General features: G+C 46.5%; 1 protein-coding gene and 1 long non-coding RNA gene across 3 annotated transcripts in view; one reads left to right on the top strand and one right to left on the bottom strand.

Annotated features, from left to right (window-relative positions):
* Positions 1-262: 262 nt before the first annotated feature.
* Positions 263-15095, bottom strand: Slc30a10 (solute carrier family 30 member 10). The gene is made up of 4 exons (XM_052737942.1): positions 14174-15095; positions 13390-13467; positions 6745-6984; positions 263-5413 (listed from the first exon to the last, which is right to left on the bottom strand). The coding sequence occupies exons 1-4, from the start codon at positions 14790-14792 to the stop codon at positions 4947-4949; spliced, it is 1404 nt and encodes a 467-aa protein (XP_052593902.1). The 5' UTR covers positions 14793-15095; the 3' UTR covers positions 263-4946.
* Positions 14628-15525, top strand: part of LOC128110124 (uncharacterized) — a 41652-nt gene continuing 40754 nt past the window's right edge. For both annotated transcript variants that reach the window (XR_008218050.1, XR_008218049.1), the window contains exon 1: positions 14628-14739. This is a non-coding gene — a long non-coding RNA (uncharacterized LOC128110124). The remainder of the gene's footprint in view (positions 14740-15525) is intronic.

Here is a 15525-nt window from a genome sequence, read left to right as displayed (position 1 = left end):
AGAACCTCCAAAACTCCTACCCGAGATGAGACAGGGTCTCTCTACAAGTTGACTATCTCAGGTACCTGTTACAGTGATGGAAAACCAATAAACAAGGCCTGTGGTGCTGCAAGAGGTGATGGGGAGCCGGAGTATAAAAACACTAGGCAGGCCCCGGTTGTGAAAACCAGACGTGGGTGTTATTAAGCAATGAATTAGCCACCCCACCCCACCCCCAAAAAAAGCCCGAATTAGCCACCACAAATGACAAAGACTCCACAAGTTCAGCTGCTTCACATTGTCTGTTTAATTCCACAAAAACAATTCATTTACAGCACCATTGAACATTTTCCACCTGCAGCAGGTAAGTATATGTACATCGTTGTGGGGGGGTTCACGTGCAATTAGCAAGGAGTTACTGAAACTCTTCACCTTAACCTTTCAACAATCCCCCCACCCCCAAAAATGTGATAGTTATACGTTGGCAGACGTGCCCTTGAGAATAAAAGGAGGATTTTAAGCAACAAAACTCCACTATACTGTAACATAACCTCAGGCCTCCAGAAGGGATGGCTCTCCCTTGACAATCACTTTTTCTAGATTATACTCATTACATTTCAGAGTAGGTTCAGTGCCTGGCCCGAAGGCGCCTGTCCTTCTAACTTAGCTAAGAAAGTTCCATGTAAATAAAAAGGGTCTGGGGTGGGGTGCTTAGGGGAGAGGAAGTGTCGGGAAACAACAGAGCTGCTCCAAATTCTAAGAACATTTTATACATTGAGGATTCTTGTCTGACACAAGTTCTGTTTAAGAAACTCGCCGGGCGGCGCACGCCTTTAATCCCAGCACTCGGGAGGCAGAGCCAGGCGGATCTCTGTGAGTTCGAGGCCAGCCTGGACTACCAAGTGAGTTCCAGGAAAGGCACAAAGCTACACAGAGAAACCCTGTCTCGAAAAACCAAAAAAAAAAAGAAAAAAAAAAAAAAAGAAACTCCTTTCCTGGCTGGCTTGATAACCTCGTTCCCACTCAAGGTCACTCGACTGGAAATAAGCTCAGAAGCACAAAAAGGTGACAGAAGGTCACGCAAGGACAGAGCGATAGAGAAGGCTCACCATCAGCCAGTGATCTCTAACGAAATGCAAAGCCCAAATCAAAGTGTGACCAAACTGAAACCTCATGTAGAAAGGCTAGCCTCGAACTCACTGAGGATAACTTGAACTGCTTGGCTTGGGTTACCACGTGCTTGGCTCTTGGGGTGGTTCAACCGTTGAGTGGATGCCCACGCAGCAAGGCTCTGGCTTCTAGCCTCGGCACAACAAATGAAATACATTTTAAAGTATTGCTTGTAAACAGTAAATCCTGCTGGGTGGTGGTGGCGCATGCCTTTAATCCCAGCACTTGGGAGGCAGAGGCAGGTGGATCTCTGTGAGATTGAGGCCAGCCTGGTCTACAGACCGAGATCCAGGACAGGAACCAAAACTACACAGAGAAACCCTGTCTTGAAAAAACCAAAAACAAACAAACAAAAAAAAAAACAACAGTGAATCCTAATCCAAGTGTGGTGGTGAATGCCTATAACCCCTGGATTCAGGAGGTTAAGGCTGTGGGATGGAGAGTTTGGGGCCAGTCTGGGAGACAGGGTAGTGAATTCTGCCGAATGGATGATACTAAAAACATTGCTGGGCTTGGGATGGGAGAGGGTTCCATCAGTACTGTTCAAACACAGTTACACCTAGTAGCTTAGAAGGAGGAAGGAACACAAAACTTCTCCCCAGGGAATGTCTAGAGGAATTCTTAGTTGTCATAAGTTAGGGAGATGATTTGGGATTTGGGATTAGAAGCCAATAATGCTACTAAATAACATGCAATACCTAAGATGGTCTGGAACACCCAACTCAGAATGCCAGCGTGTCAAGGTGGAGACACCCTGACAAAGACAAACACGCACTCCATTGAATCTTGGAGTGCCTAATTTACAGGGCGTGTGTGTGTGTGTGTGTGTGTGTGTGTGTGTGTGTGTGTGTGTGCCCTGTGGGTGTTTGAATAACCAAATGTCAAGAAACAAAGATCCCAATTTTTAAAATTGAGATTAGAAGATAGGAAATGAAACAAAGGGATCGGTTCCTATAACTGGTGCTGAAGTGTGCTGGAAGAAGGAAGTGATGTGTTATCCATAGAGAACCAAAGACGGGAGAGCTAGGAAAATACCCGAAGGAGAGCAGACAAGTCGGCATGCAGGACACCTAGTCCTGACGCCCCACAGAGGGTGTAATGCATGTTATAAAGAAGTCTGTGAGGTTGGGGCTACAGCTCCAGAGTCGAGCGTTTGCCTGGAAACCTTGAAGGCCCTGACATTGGTGGTCACCACCACTTTAGGGGGGAAATGAAGAAGACAAGCAGGATGGAAGGAAGAGCAGGCAGGAGGGTTGGAGCTGGGGGTTCTAGGAGCAACCTGAGCATGCAGGAACACGAACTGAGTGTCACTGTTTACCTAAGCTCAAAGAAAGTGTGTTGTCTTGTCCACCAGATGCATCATCTGATTGCTGATTCGGGAGGGAAAAATATCATGCACTGCCCTCAGATAATTAAAAAAACAAGACAATCAATGGTCCGGGAAACCCTAAGCAAAAACACCAAACATCCAGGGCTGGTGGTGTTGAATACAATCATGTAGCAGAAACATTGCATCCTCTTGACTTGTTTGCACATTATTAAATGCACTTTCGGCTGTCTTCAAAAAGCCATATTTCATACTGGCTTCTGTCTATATTTGCTATGCAAGCATCAATCAAGATCGTTTTCTCAGGTTAGGTTTAATTACGTCAGAATTAAATGTATTTTCTTTCCAGAAAAATACTTCAGAGATTAAAGATTGTTATTTACATGCTAACTAGAATACATTCCTTTAGCTAGTAGCAGGAAAGCTGTAAAATTTTAGTTTCTCCTTTAATAATAAGGCAGTGATAGGAATTCAGATTTTTAAGTTAGAGACAAATTTCTACTTTGGCTTCAGCTAAGGCATTAAACAGTGTTTATGTGGAGGAATTTGCTCACCCATCACCATGCTGGGTTCCTAGGGAATCCACTAGCCTGTTATGTTTGATGCCCAAAGTAGAAATTTTGTCTTTGCTCCTAGCTTATAAAGTGCATACAATCTAACACAAAAACTTCTGGGAATTAGAAAGGTTTTATACAGTTTTCTATTTACTTAAGGATGGTTGATCTAACCAACTTAAAAGGAATAAAGAATTTCCTATATTCCTGACCATAGCTGCCCAACAACCTCTAAATTTAAGACTAATAGCTAAAAAACAAGCAAACAAACAAAAAACTGAGTCTCACTATTTTGCCTGGACTCCTAGGTTCAAGTGACTTTCCCTCCTCAACTTCCTGAGTAGCTGGGGCTACAGGCATATGCCACTACACCCAGGAAAGACAGTTTCTTTAAAATGGTGTTTGCACTGAAAACTCTGGGTGCCGTTTCTGTGACCATTCACCACTTCTGATGAGTCCTGTGTAGTTTCTCAATACGACCAAAGCTGACAGCCTAGGACAAGATAACTTTCCACCAGCCTTGGAGCTTGTCAAACTCCGTGCTGGCTCCCTCAGTCAGGCATCCCCATGTCATACCTATGAGGCTTTGATTAAACAAGGATGCCCAAACAAGGTAAGGTGTTAAACACATGACAGACATTTCTGCACTTTCTCCTACCAATACAGTTCCGTTATGTGTCTGAATCAGATCATAAACAATTTATTTGAACTTGGTAACGTGGGTCACAGACATAAAACTCTAAGTGCCATCAAACACATTAAAAGCAGCAATCAAATTACTTTTCATTTCTCGATTGGATACAACTTTTCCATACAGTTACTAGTTGGCAACTATAATAAATACTTTAAAATATACCAAATTAAAGCAAAGGCAGGCTAGCTTATTCATTAAGCAGGAATGAATATTTTCCTGTCCCTGGAATATTCATCTCCCCCTGGTCAATACTACATGGATCAATGTGATCGTAAAGAGAAGACTGTGGGGAAATCCGGACAAAAAAATCATTATCAGAACAACAAGCGCCAACAATCCTACCTGGAGACTCTCAGAAATGGTAAATAAGTAAATAAGAAAGTAGAAGTCTGTCCCCACACTTCTGAGTGTAATGAATGTGTTACATGATTAAACATTGGCAACACACCACAGCTCAGCTTAGCTCCCAGCAGAAAGTAAACGGTAGCCACCTCACACCTCACAGAATGAAGAGATGGTCCAGAACCTACTTTCCCCTCCACCCCAGTAAAGTCTACCTCCTCTAATGTGTTGAGAGCATTTTCTGCCTTAAGAGGCTTTCTGTTTGTGCACCTTAACAACTAAGCATTTTGCATTTTTTATTAGGTGTCTGTTTCTCATGGTCCAAGAATGGACCTAACAATATATATTTCTGAAGTGCCACAGATAGCTGACTTCCATCTTTTATGATCTTTGAGGGGAAGAGAGGAAAACATAGTTCATGTGCCTCAATTTTTTTCCTACCCATTTAAGCTTTGAGCTCATTTGAGAGTCAGCTAGAAATTCTAAACACTTTAAAAACAAGGGCCATGGTGAATCTCTGTAACAGAGCAGTTCCTTAGTACACATGAGCCCTGTGTTCAATTCCCCAGCACCACAAGACAAGACTGAGTTTGAGTCCTGTGCCATGGTTACTGAGTCCCAGCCTTCAATATCCCTGATACACACGCGAGTGAAGTTTGCTTGAGGAAACCCACGTTCACGCTAAAATTGTTGCAGGGAAGCATGAGACGCCCAGGGTAATGGAAAGGGGTGACCACATGAAAATCAGCAGGCTTGTTCCACGAACATCCCAAACATCTGACCCCTACTGACAGGGTACACACCAACAAAGCTCTTTCCACAAGCAGAGCTGGTGACCCAAAGTGCCTGTCCAGACAGTCTGGTTTTGTGTGGAAACCCACTAAAAATGAGTACTGTTTTCATAGTGATGTTCCTCTTGAGTCTTGCTAAGAGTCTGTCCCTGTTCCCTTGGACCGCCATCCGAAGCCATATCAATGGCCACTTCCTGAGCATCTAGATGGGGTCCACCATTGTGCTCTGCACAGCCATTGACGAGAGCCAGTGGCAGCACCCCCGGGGGACAGCACAGTTTCTTGGCACAGCTCTGGGAGATGCAGGGGGCACTGCAGGTCAGCAAGAAGTCCTTCTGCTCCAGGGCTTCCTTCAAGTCCACCATTTCAAACTGGACGGTCACACTGTGGATTCCAGCATGGTGAAAGATCTCTCGGATTTTTCTGCTGGCATCCTGGTACTCCGTGCCCTTCTGGTACTTGACATGCAGGGTAGCGATGATCTTCCCACTTATCAGTTCCCAGATGTGCACTTCGTGAACACTGCTAATTCCAGGCACGCTAGAGAGCTTGCTCACTACAACAGACAGGAGCAGACAAGAGCCAATGGTGAGTGCTGAAATAGAAGCCTGAGAGGGGCCTGCCTGCCTAACCATGCCCACCAAGGCTGTGTGTTTATCACAGCCCACAGAAGAAGAACTGTCCCTCAAGGGTTCATTTGCCCATAACCACCCTTCCCTCTGATTTTCTACACCACACAGTGTTAGCCTATAAGTAACTCAAGAGCCTGAGGCAAAAAGATTGCAAGTTCAAGACCAGTAAGTTCTGAAGCAGCCTGGGCTACATGTGCACAGTCTGTTCCAAGCTAGCCTGCTCTACATAGCAAGTTCCATGCCAGTCAGGTCAACATAGGGAGACCCTATCTCAGTTTAGATAGATAGATAGATAGATAAATAGATAGATAGATAGATAGATAGATAGATAGATAAATAGATAGATCTTACATACATACATACATACATACATACATAGACAAATAGATGATAGTTAAATAGACAAGAGATACATAGATTATAGATAGATGAGTGATAAATAGGTAATTGATAGATGATAAATAGATATGTAGATGATACAGAGATAAATAGATATATAGATGAAATTGATTGATAGATCAATAGTTGAACAGATGATAGAGATAGGTAGGTATGTAGATAGATGATAGATAGATAGACAGACAGACAGATAGATAGATAGGCAGACAGGCAGACAGACAGCAAGATGGGCTAGTTTAGCAGCATGGATCATAAGCACTTACCAGAATGCTACTTCTAAGCACATATTCAAAGTCTCTGAAACCTTTCACCTCTGAGGCACATAACTGAGGGGAGACTCTGACTTCTATCTGAGCAAAGAAAACAAGAAGACTTCACTCTAGACCGAGGAGGGGCCCTTTAACACGGCCTTTTTACAGTGTAATGTGCCACCAAGTAACTTCCCAACCCATGAATGTCAACTATCTGAAAGGCATTATCTATACCATGAATGACTCATCTTTTGCGGGGAGGAGGAAGGTATAAAGGTATATATTAAAAAGAGGGTAAAAAAAAAATCTAGGTCTTGCAGAGTGGCTTTAGTAGAATTAAAACACATCCTTGTCGTGAGGTCAAACCACCCAGCAGTGCATTTTGACCAATCTTTACATTCTCAGAATCGTGCTACAAAGCACCTTTGGTTCTTGGAGCTGTGAATTATCATCCCAGTCTGTAAGACACATGAAGCATGCCTCTATCACATGAAGATCTAGGGTGCTTCAGAAAACACCAATCAAGCACTGTTCTGTGATCATAACCCTCTGGATCAAGCGATGTTAAAGCGTTGGTGGTCCCCGTGTGCATGCAGTCTACTTACTGAGCTCTTCCATGTTAACTCCCTTGGGGACCATCTGCAACAGGATGACAGCAGTCTCCTTGATCAGTGGGAAAGCAGATGACAAAATAATGATGACCATGATAACAGTCAAACTGGGGTCAATGTAGCATTGCCAATTACACGGGTCTTCACTTCTCAGGGGATGGACATAGAATATGATGGCCGTGATGACCACGACCACGGACCCCAAGGCATCTCCCATCACATGCAAGAGAACACCTGTCAGGAAGGAAGGCAGACCAGTGAATCCCAGAGCCAAGTGTTGGAGCCATATGATGACCGGTGATCTGAGCTCACAGATGTTCACTTTTTGTTAGAGCACTGAATAGGTCAGAATTTTAAAAAAAAAAAAAAACAAGCCCAGTATGTGATATACACCTATAATCTCAGCATTTGGAAGGCTGAGGCAGGAGGACAGTCTAGGCTATAGAGTGAGACCATCTTAAACAAAATAACAATAGCAACGACTCAGAAAGCAAAATCTCAGGCCAGGGCCATGTGATGGTTCAAGCTAATGGGGGCACCTGTTACCTGGGGTTGGTCCCCAGGACCCATGTGGTAGCGTAGGATGGCCTGTGGCCTCTAACTTCCACATGCATACCCATACATTCTCTCTCTCTCTCTCTCTCTCTCTCTCTCTCTCTCTCTCTCTCTCTCTCACACACACACACACACACACACACACATACACACACACAAATGTAATGAAAATTATTTTAAAGGTAAATGATATAAATATATTTTAATTTCAAAAACTTTTTTTTTTGAGACAGGGTTTCTCTGTGCAGTTTTGGTGCCTGTCCTGAATCTCGCTCTGTAGACCAGGCTGGCCTTGAACTCACAAAGATCTGCCTGGTTCTGCCTCCCAAGTGCTGGGATTAAAGGCGTGTGCTGCCACCACCCAGCTTCAAAAACATTTTTTTTTTAATTAAAAAGAAAGAAACAAAGAAAAATAAACCCAGGACCCAGACAGCCCAGGAAGAGGAACAACCTAGGAAGAACCTGGGCTAGCTGTCACTCACTGTGCCACCAGCCAATACTGCCACATCACTATCCCCCACCACCCATCAAAGGGCATCATGATGGGAAACAGAGCTGAGCAAATGATGTGTTGTTCTTTCAGACAAGCATCTGTACATAAAATTCTTTTAAACTTTTGTTTTATTTTGTATTAGAGAAAAAGTCTCACGGTGTAGCCCAGGCTGGCCTCCAACTCCAAATCTTCCAGCTTCGGCATCCCAGTGCTGGGACTGAGGCATGCCTCACGGTTTCAAAGTTTGCGTCCTTATTACACTCCATGAGACCGGTATGTGGAGGGTCCCTCTGAGTCCCTTATGAGCTCAGCATGATGGAGGTCCCATCATCTTTTCTTGATGTTTTTATGGTTACAGTGGCGGGGATGGAGCCCAGCATCTCACCCATGCCAGGCAAGCATTCTGCCTCTGGAGTACAGTTTCAGACAGAACTATGAACATCAAGAGTGGTACTTTTGGGTCTCTGGCTTCCCTCAGCCCTAATCCATTCCCCCTTTTCGTGGTGCTCAGTTTAAGAAGGCCTAAACAGCAAGGACGCTGATGAAGTTTCCTCTGAATAAAAAGTCATTTGTCACAATCACGTAAAATTAAAACTCTATGTGTAAGGGTTAAAGCTGTATGTTCTAAAGGTCTCAGCCAATTAATTGCAGAAAGTCTTCAATCTTCAGCAAAGAAGATCTGGGCTGTGGATTAAGTTAGAATTCAGGAAATTCAGTGAAAATCTGGTCAGAGGGATTAAAAATAGAGACACAAAGTATTTGCGTTCCTGAAAGGAACACCAGAATCCTGCTCCTCGAAATCAGAGCAGCAGCAGCGGCAGAAGCGGAAGAACTTGTTAGAAACAGTCTCAATCTCACGTGGGTCCTGTCTAGATCTGAGAAAGGGGTGTCATTCACATGACCCAGCACACCCCACAAAATCACACCAAAAAAGAACTTTAAATCACCAGGTTGACATTAAGGACACCTGTCAACAGAACATGCTGATGGTTCAGAGACAAAGGTCCCTGCTGCCAAGCCTGATGACTGAAGTTCGATCCCCCAGACCGGCGTGGTAGAAAGAAGGAGCAACCTGACTCCTGCAAGTCGTCCTCTGACCTCTACACATGTACACATGTACATTCATATAATATATTTATTATACATGCAATAAATAAATATGACTTTTTTAAAAGATCACCTGTGTCTGGGCATGATGGTATCCACCTACAATCTAACTACCCAGAAGGCTGAGGCTGAAGGATGGAAAATTCAGGGTCAGGTTGGACGACATGGAGATTTTCAGGCCAGCCTGGGCTACAAAGAGACTTCCAGGCCTCTTTAGGCCACATACTAAGACTCTGTCTCAGAAAAACATAACAAAAGTTTAAAAAACTATGAAACTGCCCTGGCCATAAAGGCGGAGAAAAGGCCACCCAGCACCTGATACTTTACAGAAGCAGTGGGGGACCCCAGCAGGACAGTGTTGGAGGTAGGAGGTGTGTCAGGCCAACAGTGCTGCTGGACACAGGGTATTTGGCCCTAAAAGAGGGTGTGGTGGAACATGCCTTTAATTCCAGAAATGTGGAAGCATGGGCAGACAGATATCTGTGAGTTACAGGCCAGCCAAGGTTACATAAGAAGACCCAGTATAAAATAAAATAGAGTGTTGAATTTCTGTTATATATGATCAGAAATACAGGGAGCAAAACCAGCCAACGAAGTCATCGAGAGAACCAGTAAGCTTGAGCATTTAGATGGAGACTCTGGTCAGGGTGCATGAACTTCGAGAGCTCATAGTGGGATTAAAATACACCCAGTATGCCCACCCACTCACCACCAGCAGCAGCAGCAAGCCAGTCCTCATGGGAAGGAAGGAGCTAAACTTGAAGAAATCAGTCTCTTAGAAGAGACAGAAACAAAACACACGGCACAGGAATGAACCTCACGTCCAACAGTGCTAACAGAAACCAGAGGAAAAGGAGAGGCAGGAGGGAGCCCCACCCCTCAAGGTCCACCTGAGATTCCCTCTCCACTCTACAAAGGGGGACATTGAGGCACTGAACGGCTAAGCCACTTGACCAAGATCACACAACCACCAAAGCCAAGTGAGCATTTGAACAAGATTGCCTGGGTGATTTGAATGCACATAGATGTTGTTAAAGAACTGTTCTAGAAGAAAATATATAGTTAATGAAGGTCTGCCTGGTCACCCCAGCTATCCAAAAGGTTCACTCAGTAGAACTGGTAATGATTTCAATTGCTAATTGCTCGCTCATGGATGAGACTTGAATAGTCTGACCTGGAAGGTATTTGAATTGAGCTGCTCACACATCCTAGCCTCTGAGGGACACCCTTGGTAAATGGCATTGTCCCCATGCCTTTTATGGAGTGGTTACTTAAAGCAACAGGACACTGATTCAATATATACATGAGACAGTCCCACTTTCTAGATCTCTGTCTCCCATCCTCCCCAGCCCCTGTTCCCAGCCACAGGAAAGAAATTCAGAACCTTCCCAGAAGGTTGCCCTACCCACCTGTTCCCCTGACACAAGCTAAGGAAGCCTTTGCTTTCTTGGTGACAGGACCAAATGTTACTATCCAAAGAGGAAAACCTACTGTCTCCTCCTCATTCTTAGTGTCCCTATCTCAGGACTCTTAGCCTCATTTAAATGTGATGGGGGTCACACCCTCACTTCCTAGGGGCCGACAGTGGAGGCTCAAAGACACACAGGTAGAGGGAAAAGTCTGAGCAGCAGCTTGGGCCTATAAGCCCAGCACTCGGGACTTTAAGGAGAATCCCGGCTAGCTGCAAGACCAACCTGGACTACAGAATGCGACTCTCTTGAGAACGGCCACAGCAGAGCATGAGGGGAGGATGGATGCCTCCAAGTCTGGATAGAGGGCTGCTGCATCCTGTCCTACACAAGTTTCAGTTCCCACCCCAGGTTTCCCACGCTTGGCCACTGAGAATCCCACACAACAGTGGCTCCCACACTTCTGGTCCCCACAGGCTACACTAAAAGTTTTGAGTTGCATCCCAGCACACATGGAGATACAAGCTGAAGCAAAAAAATAAACAAACCCCATCCTTCTGATGTATTTCTCTTTTCTATTCTGTTTCAGTCCATCCTAATGGTGTCTAAACTCTGCTAAGCAGAATTAGGGCCCAAACTATCATGATTCAGCTGATTTAAAAAAAAAAAAAAAGCTGTGGATGGGGTAAAGATTCTAAGTGAAGAGTGTGTATGTAGCATGCACAAAGCCATAGGTTCAAGCCCCAGCACCAACAATACAACACAACTGTTGAAATCATTAACACTAAATGTACCCCCTCATCTCTCCGTATACACATAAAATGTATCTTCAGTGCTGGGATAGAACTCAGGATCTACAGCAATCTAGGCGAACACCCTACCACAAAGCTACACCCCCACCTGCTAACATCTTGTTTCCTAGTCAGACAAAGTGTGAAGAAGGAGTGTCCACTGTCCTGAGAACACAGTTCCCTGGCAAGATGGGAAGACAAAGTTTCATTTTAACTGATAAATAAAACATTGAACATGCTGAGGACTGTTTTGACTTGTTTGGGGGAAATGCTGGTTTGGGTCATTTCTCTCCTTTATCTGTTTTGACACAGGGCCTCACTGGATTGTCGGGGTGGCCTCCAGTTCATGCTTCTGGAGTGCTCAGGTGACGGTTCCGTACCACTAAAGCCAAGCTCCCTGTGCTATATTCTGATACATGTACATACTATGCAACATTAAGTCAAATATCTACTTCTCTGAACCCTTCTTTCTTTTCCCTTTCTTTATGATAAAAATAAAAAAAAATACTCCAAGCCTTTTCTTCTAGCTTTTTTGAAGGGTACAGTAGTACCTGACTGCTGTCACAGTCGCCCACTGAGTGAAGGCACACAGGCCAGACTCCGAGCTGGGTGTGTCAGGGACATTTTGGGGAAGGGGGGTTTTCCTGATGAGAACACTGTGGAGTGAAGGGGGGTTCCTGAGGAGGAGAGGGAGTGCAGGAGGCAGTCCCAGGAGAACACTGTCACACGGGCAGGATTCCAGGGACGCTGTGAGTGGAAGATGCCTTATGGGGAAGAGACAGGTAGCCTCTGCTACTTTCTAGTTTGGTGACTCTGGTTGATTGCCCTGCCCCCCACCAGCTGCCTGCAGTGGCATACACCTACAGTGTTGTGGTGAGGCTCCCATGCACCCTGGTGTGAACAGAGGACTCAACAGTTGGTACCCATCTGATCTCCACACATCAGCGTCACATGAGTGCTACACTTGCAGCTTATTTTAACTGGTTATGATTTGTTTGTTTTTTCCACCTTTAGCAAAATCACAGTCAACACCAAGCATAGTGGTAAATATGCTGTAATTCCAGCAGTGAGGGGGCTAAGAAAGGAGAATTGCCACAAGTTCACGGTCAACCTGTGCTCCATATTGAGTACCAGGCCAGCCATGGCTATATAAGAGTACCCTGTCTCAAAACAAACAAATCATAGCCAGTTAAAATAAGCTGCAATGAGGCTTTGGGTATGGACCAAAGGTACAGCATGTGTTTAACATGTACAAGGCCCTGGGTTCCATCCCCAGCATATCACACACACACACACACACACACACACACACACACACACACACACACACACTCTTCTTAAATAAATAGGATACATTTTATGTCAGTAGTATTCGTGAAAGTAGAAAACCAAGTATAGCAGTCATGTGACACTGATGTGTGGAGATGAGATCAGACCAACCTGTCCCTGAGTGGTAGAATTCATGAGAACATGATGCTGATGTATGGGAATCAGGAGAACAAGACATATGTGAAGATCAGCAGAACATGACACATGTGTGAAGATCAGCAGAACATGACACTCATACATGGACATCAGGAGACACGACACTGATATATGGAGATCAGTAGAACATGACATCGATGTATAGGGATTAGGAGAACTTGATACATATGGTGATTTAAGAAGATCATGACATATACGTAGAGGTTAGAAGAACATTGTATTGCTATGTGGGGATCAGGAGAACATTTCACTGATAATGTGGAGGTCAAGAGAACATGCTGTGACTGATGTGTGGATATCAGGAGAACATGTTACATGTGTGGATATGAGAATAACATGACACATGGAAGTCAAGAGAACATGTCCTTGATATGTGGGATCAGGAGAACATGATACATATATCGAGCTCAGGAGAACAATTCACTGGTAATGTGGAGGTCAGGAGACCTGGACACTCATGTCTGGTACTCAGTGAGATGCAACACTCTTATGTGGAACTTAGGATACCATGACACTGACATGTGGGGATTAGTGGAACATGACACTATGTGTAACCCAGAAGAACATGCAGCAGGCAGCTGTGGTGTGGCTTAATTAGAGCAAAGATAAATCATTAGCAACTAGTTTTTCCCTCAGAATCAATGCAATGATTAGGCAAGAGAAGAGGGTCATAGTCTGCAGGTAACTGACCTACTTTCCATCAAACTGTTGCCTTACTAAAGCCGGACAGAAGTCACCATTGCAGCACAGCACCATGAACTACGGGGAAGGGTCTGCAGTGAATCCAGAGACAACCTACCTCTGATGTTCAGTGCTTCAGACTTTTTCTCTTTTTTCATCATCTCCTCTGGCTCATTCTGGGTGTTCAGGGAATCACCTGCATTCAAAGAAGAAACCTTGTGTTGTGTATAAGTTCTACAAACAAAAAGAACCAGTGAACTCAAAATGCAGTTTGGTTATTTTCAATTCCTCTTAGCCTATGGGAGTCCCCACCTCTCCCACACTCAGCCCAGACAGGTGCCTGTCAACCCAGAGGAAGCCCGCGGTCCACCCTTGGACTTCACACACACACTTTTCAAATTTAAAACGGGACAAGTATAAGCCCACACCTATCCCCCAAATCCACACCACCCAAGGGGCAGAGGAGAGCCCTGACATTGATTTGTCAAGGGAGGAAACAGTCCAGATAGCACCAGGGGAGGGGAGGGATAGGGAGTGCTCTCTATTGCCCAATAGTAAGAATTGATTTCCAAGATCAATACTGCCACAAGGAGAGGGGAGAGGATAAGGACTGCGGGGTCAAGGAGGAAAGGAGGGAGGGAGAAATGGGGGAGAGGGGGAGAAAGAAGGCAGAGAAGGGAGAAGGGAGAGGAGGAGGGAGGGGAGGAAGGAAAGTTAAGAGGGGCAGAACAGGCTACCAAGAGGAGGTTTTTTTTTTTTTTTTTTTTTTTTTTAAATCTGTCAGGAAACAAAAGGAACAAGAGAGAGTGGATGAAAAAAAGGGACCAGATGCCTGGGGCAGGAGGGAGGATGGAGGGAAGGACAAAGCGGTCCCAGTCCGGAAGGATGCAACCGAAAGGCACCTGCTACATTTGAGAACACAGTCGCGCCCTCCTGCAGCTTTCTTCCGGCCGAGGCCCCCCGGAGAGTCACTACTGCATCTGAGCCGGGGGCCGTGGCTGCCGCAGCCCCTTGGGGGCTCCCCAAAGCGCCACAAGGGTCCCCCTGGGGCGGCGGTTGCGGAGGGCGGGTCCGGCGCCGGCGCCGCGTGCAGACCGCAAAGCAGGCTCCGCAGTCCTGGAAGATGAGCAGCCCCACCACGTTGACTGCCAGCCCCAGGGTGCCCACGATGAGCACCAGCTCGGGATCGTCGATGCGCTCGGGCCTCGCGAGGCGCAGCACGGCCTCCACGAAGATGGTGAAGCAGAGCGCGGTGAGGAAGACCGCGTTGCTGAGCGCGCCCACCACCTCGGCGCGAGCATAGCCGTAGGTGGCGCCGGAGCCGCGGGTACCACGCCGCGCGATGTAGCCCGAGCCCAGGCCCACGCACAGGGAGATCAGGTCAGACAGCATGTTGAACGAGTCCGAGAGCAGCGCGATGGAGTTGCCCAGGTACCCCGACACCAGCTCGGCCACGAAGAAGGCCACGGTGAGCACCAGCATGAACAGCAGCCGGCACGTCTTGCCAGAGTAGCGGCCCATCTCTGCAGCCCGCAGCGCCCCGCAACAGGTGGGGGGTCTAGAGCCCACCTCCCGCCGCAGGCCCGCCCTGCCTCGCCGGGGCCTTTTGTACAGCCAGCTCGCTCCCGCACGGCCAGAGTCGGCAGGAGTGGCCCCGGTATCGCAAAGGCCACCTCCCGGGGCCCCTGCCCCTCCTCCCTCGCCGCCCAAGCCTGACTTGGCAGGTGGCCACCGGCCTGTGTCTCCTTCTAGGACTGGGTTGGAGAGGAGAGCTGCTGGGAGGAGGGGCGCATCGGGATGCCAATCTTCTTAGATCCCCACCTCCGCCCTCACAGAGAGGCGGGATGGTCCCCCCCCCACCACCTCCTCCAGCTCTCCCCAACCCCACTCCGGGCCACCACAGATCTGTGAATGCCGCTGATAAGGACCTGGGCTGCAGTGGGAGTGATCACTGCACACCCGTGCCTACGTGCCCAGACGCGAGTTGCAGGGCAGATTCCATATGAGCTGGTGGGGCCAATTGCCCTTCAAGGCGTTTCCTGCTTTTTCCTTTGGTTAAATGGTATCTCATTCCTCACTTAACCCCCCATTCCTGCGCCCACCGTCAAGGCTCTTTATCCTCTCTTCCTCTTCACAAAGAGAGGATCCATTCTGTTACTCCCTCATGGCATAGTATTCCCCCTCTCCTCTTCGGGGGATCTCCATGTTGATCTTTCTGCAGAGGAGAGAAAGGCGGGCAGCCCCGGGGGCACGG

Source organism: Peromyscus californicus, unplaced genomic scaffold (assembly GCF_007827085.1).
Source record: "Peromyscus californicus insignis strain IS unplaced genomic scaffold, ASM782708v3 Scaffold_14__1_contigs__length_90479793_seg_2, whole genome shotgun sequence".
In the NCBI taxonomy this organism is placed as follows: domain Eukaryota; kingdom Metazoa; phylum Chordata; class Mammalia; order Rodentia; family Cricetidae; genus Peromyscus; species Peromyscus californicus.
The sequence above is the reverse complement of the archived record's forward strand: the minus strand, read 5'-3'. Positions and strand labels throughout refer to the sequence as shown.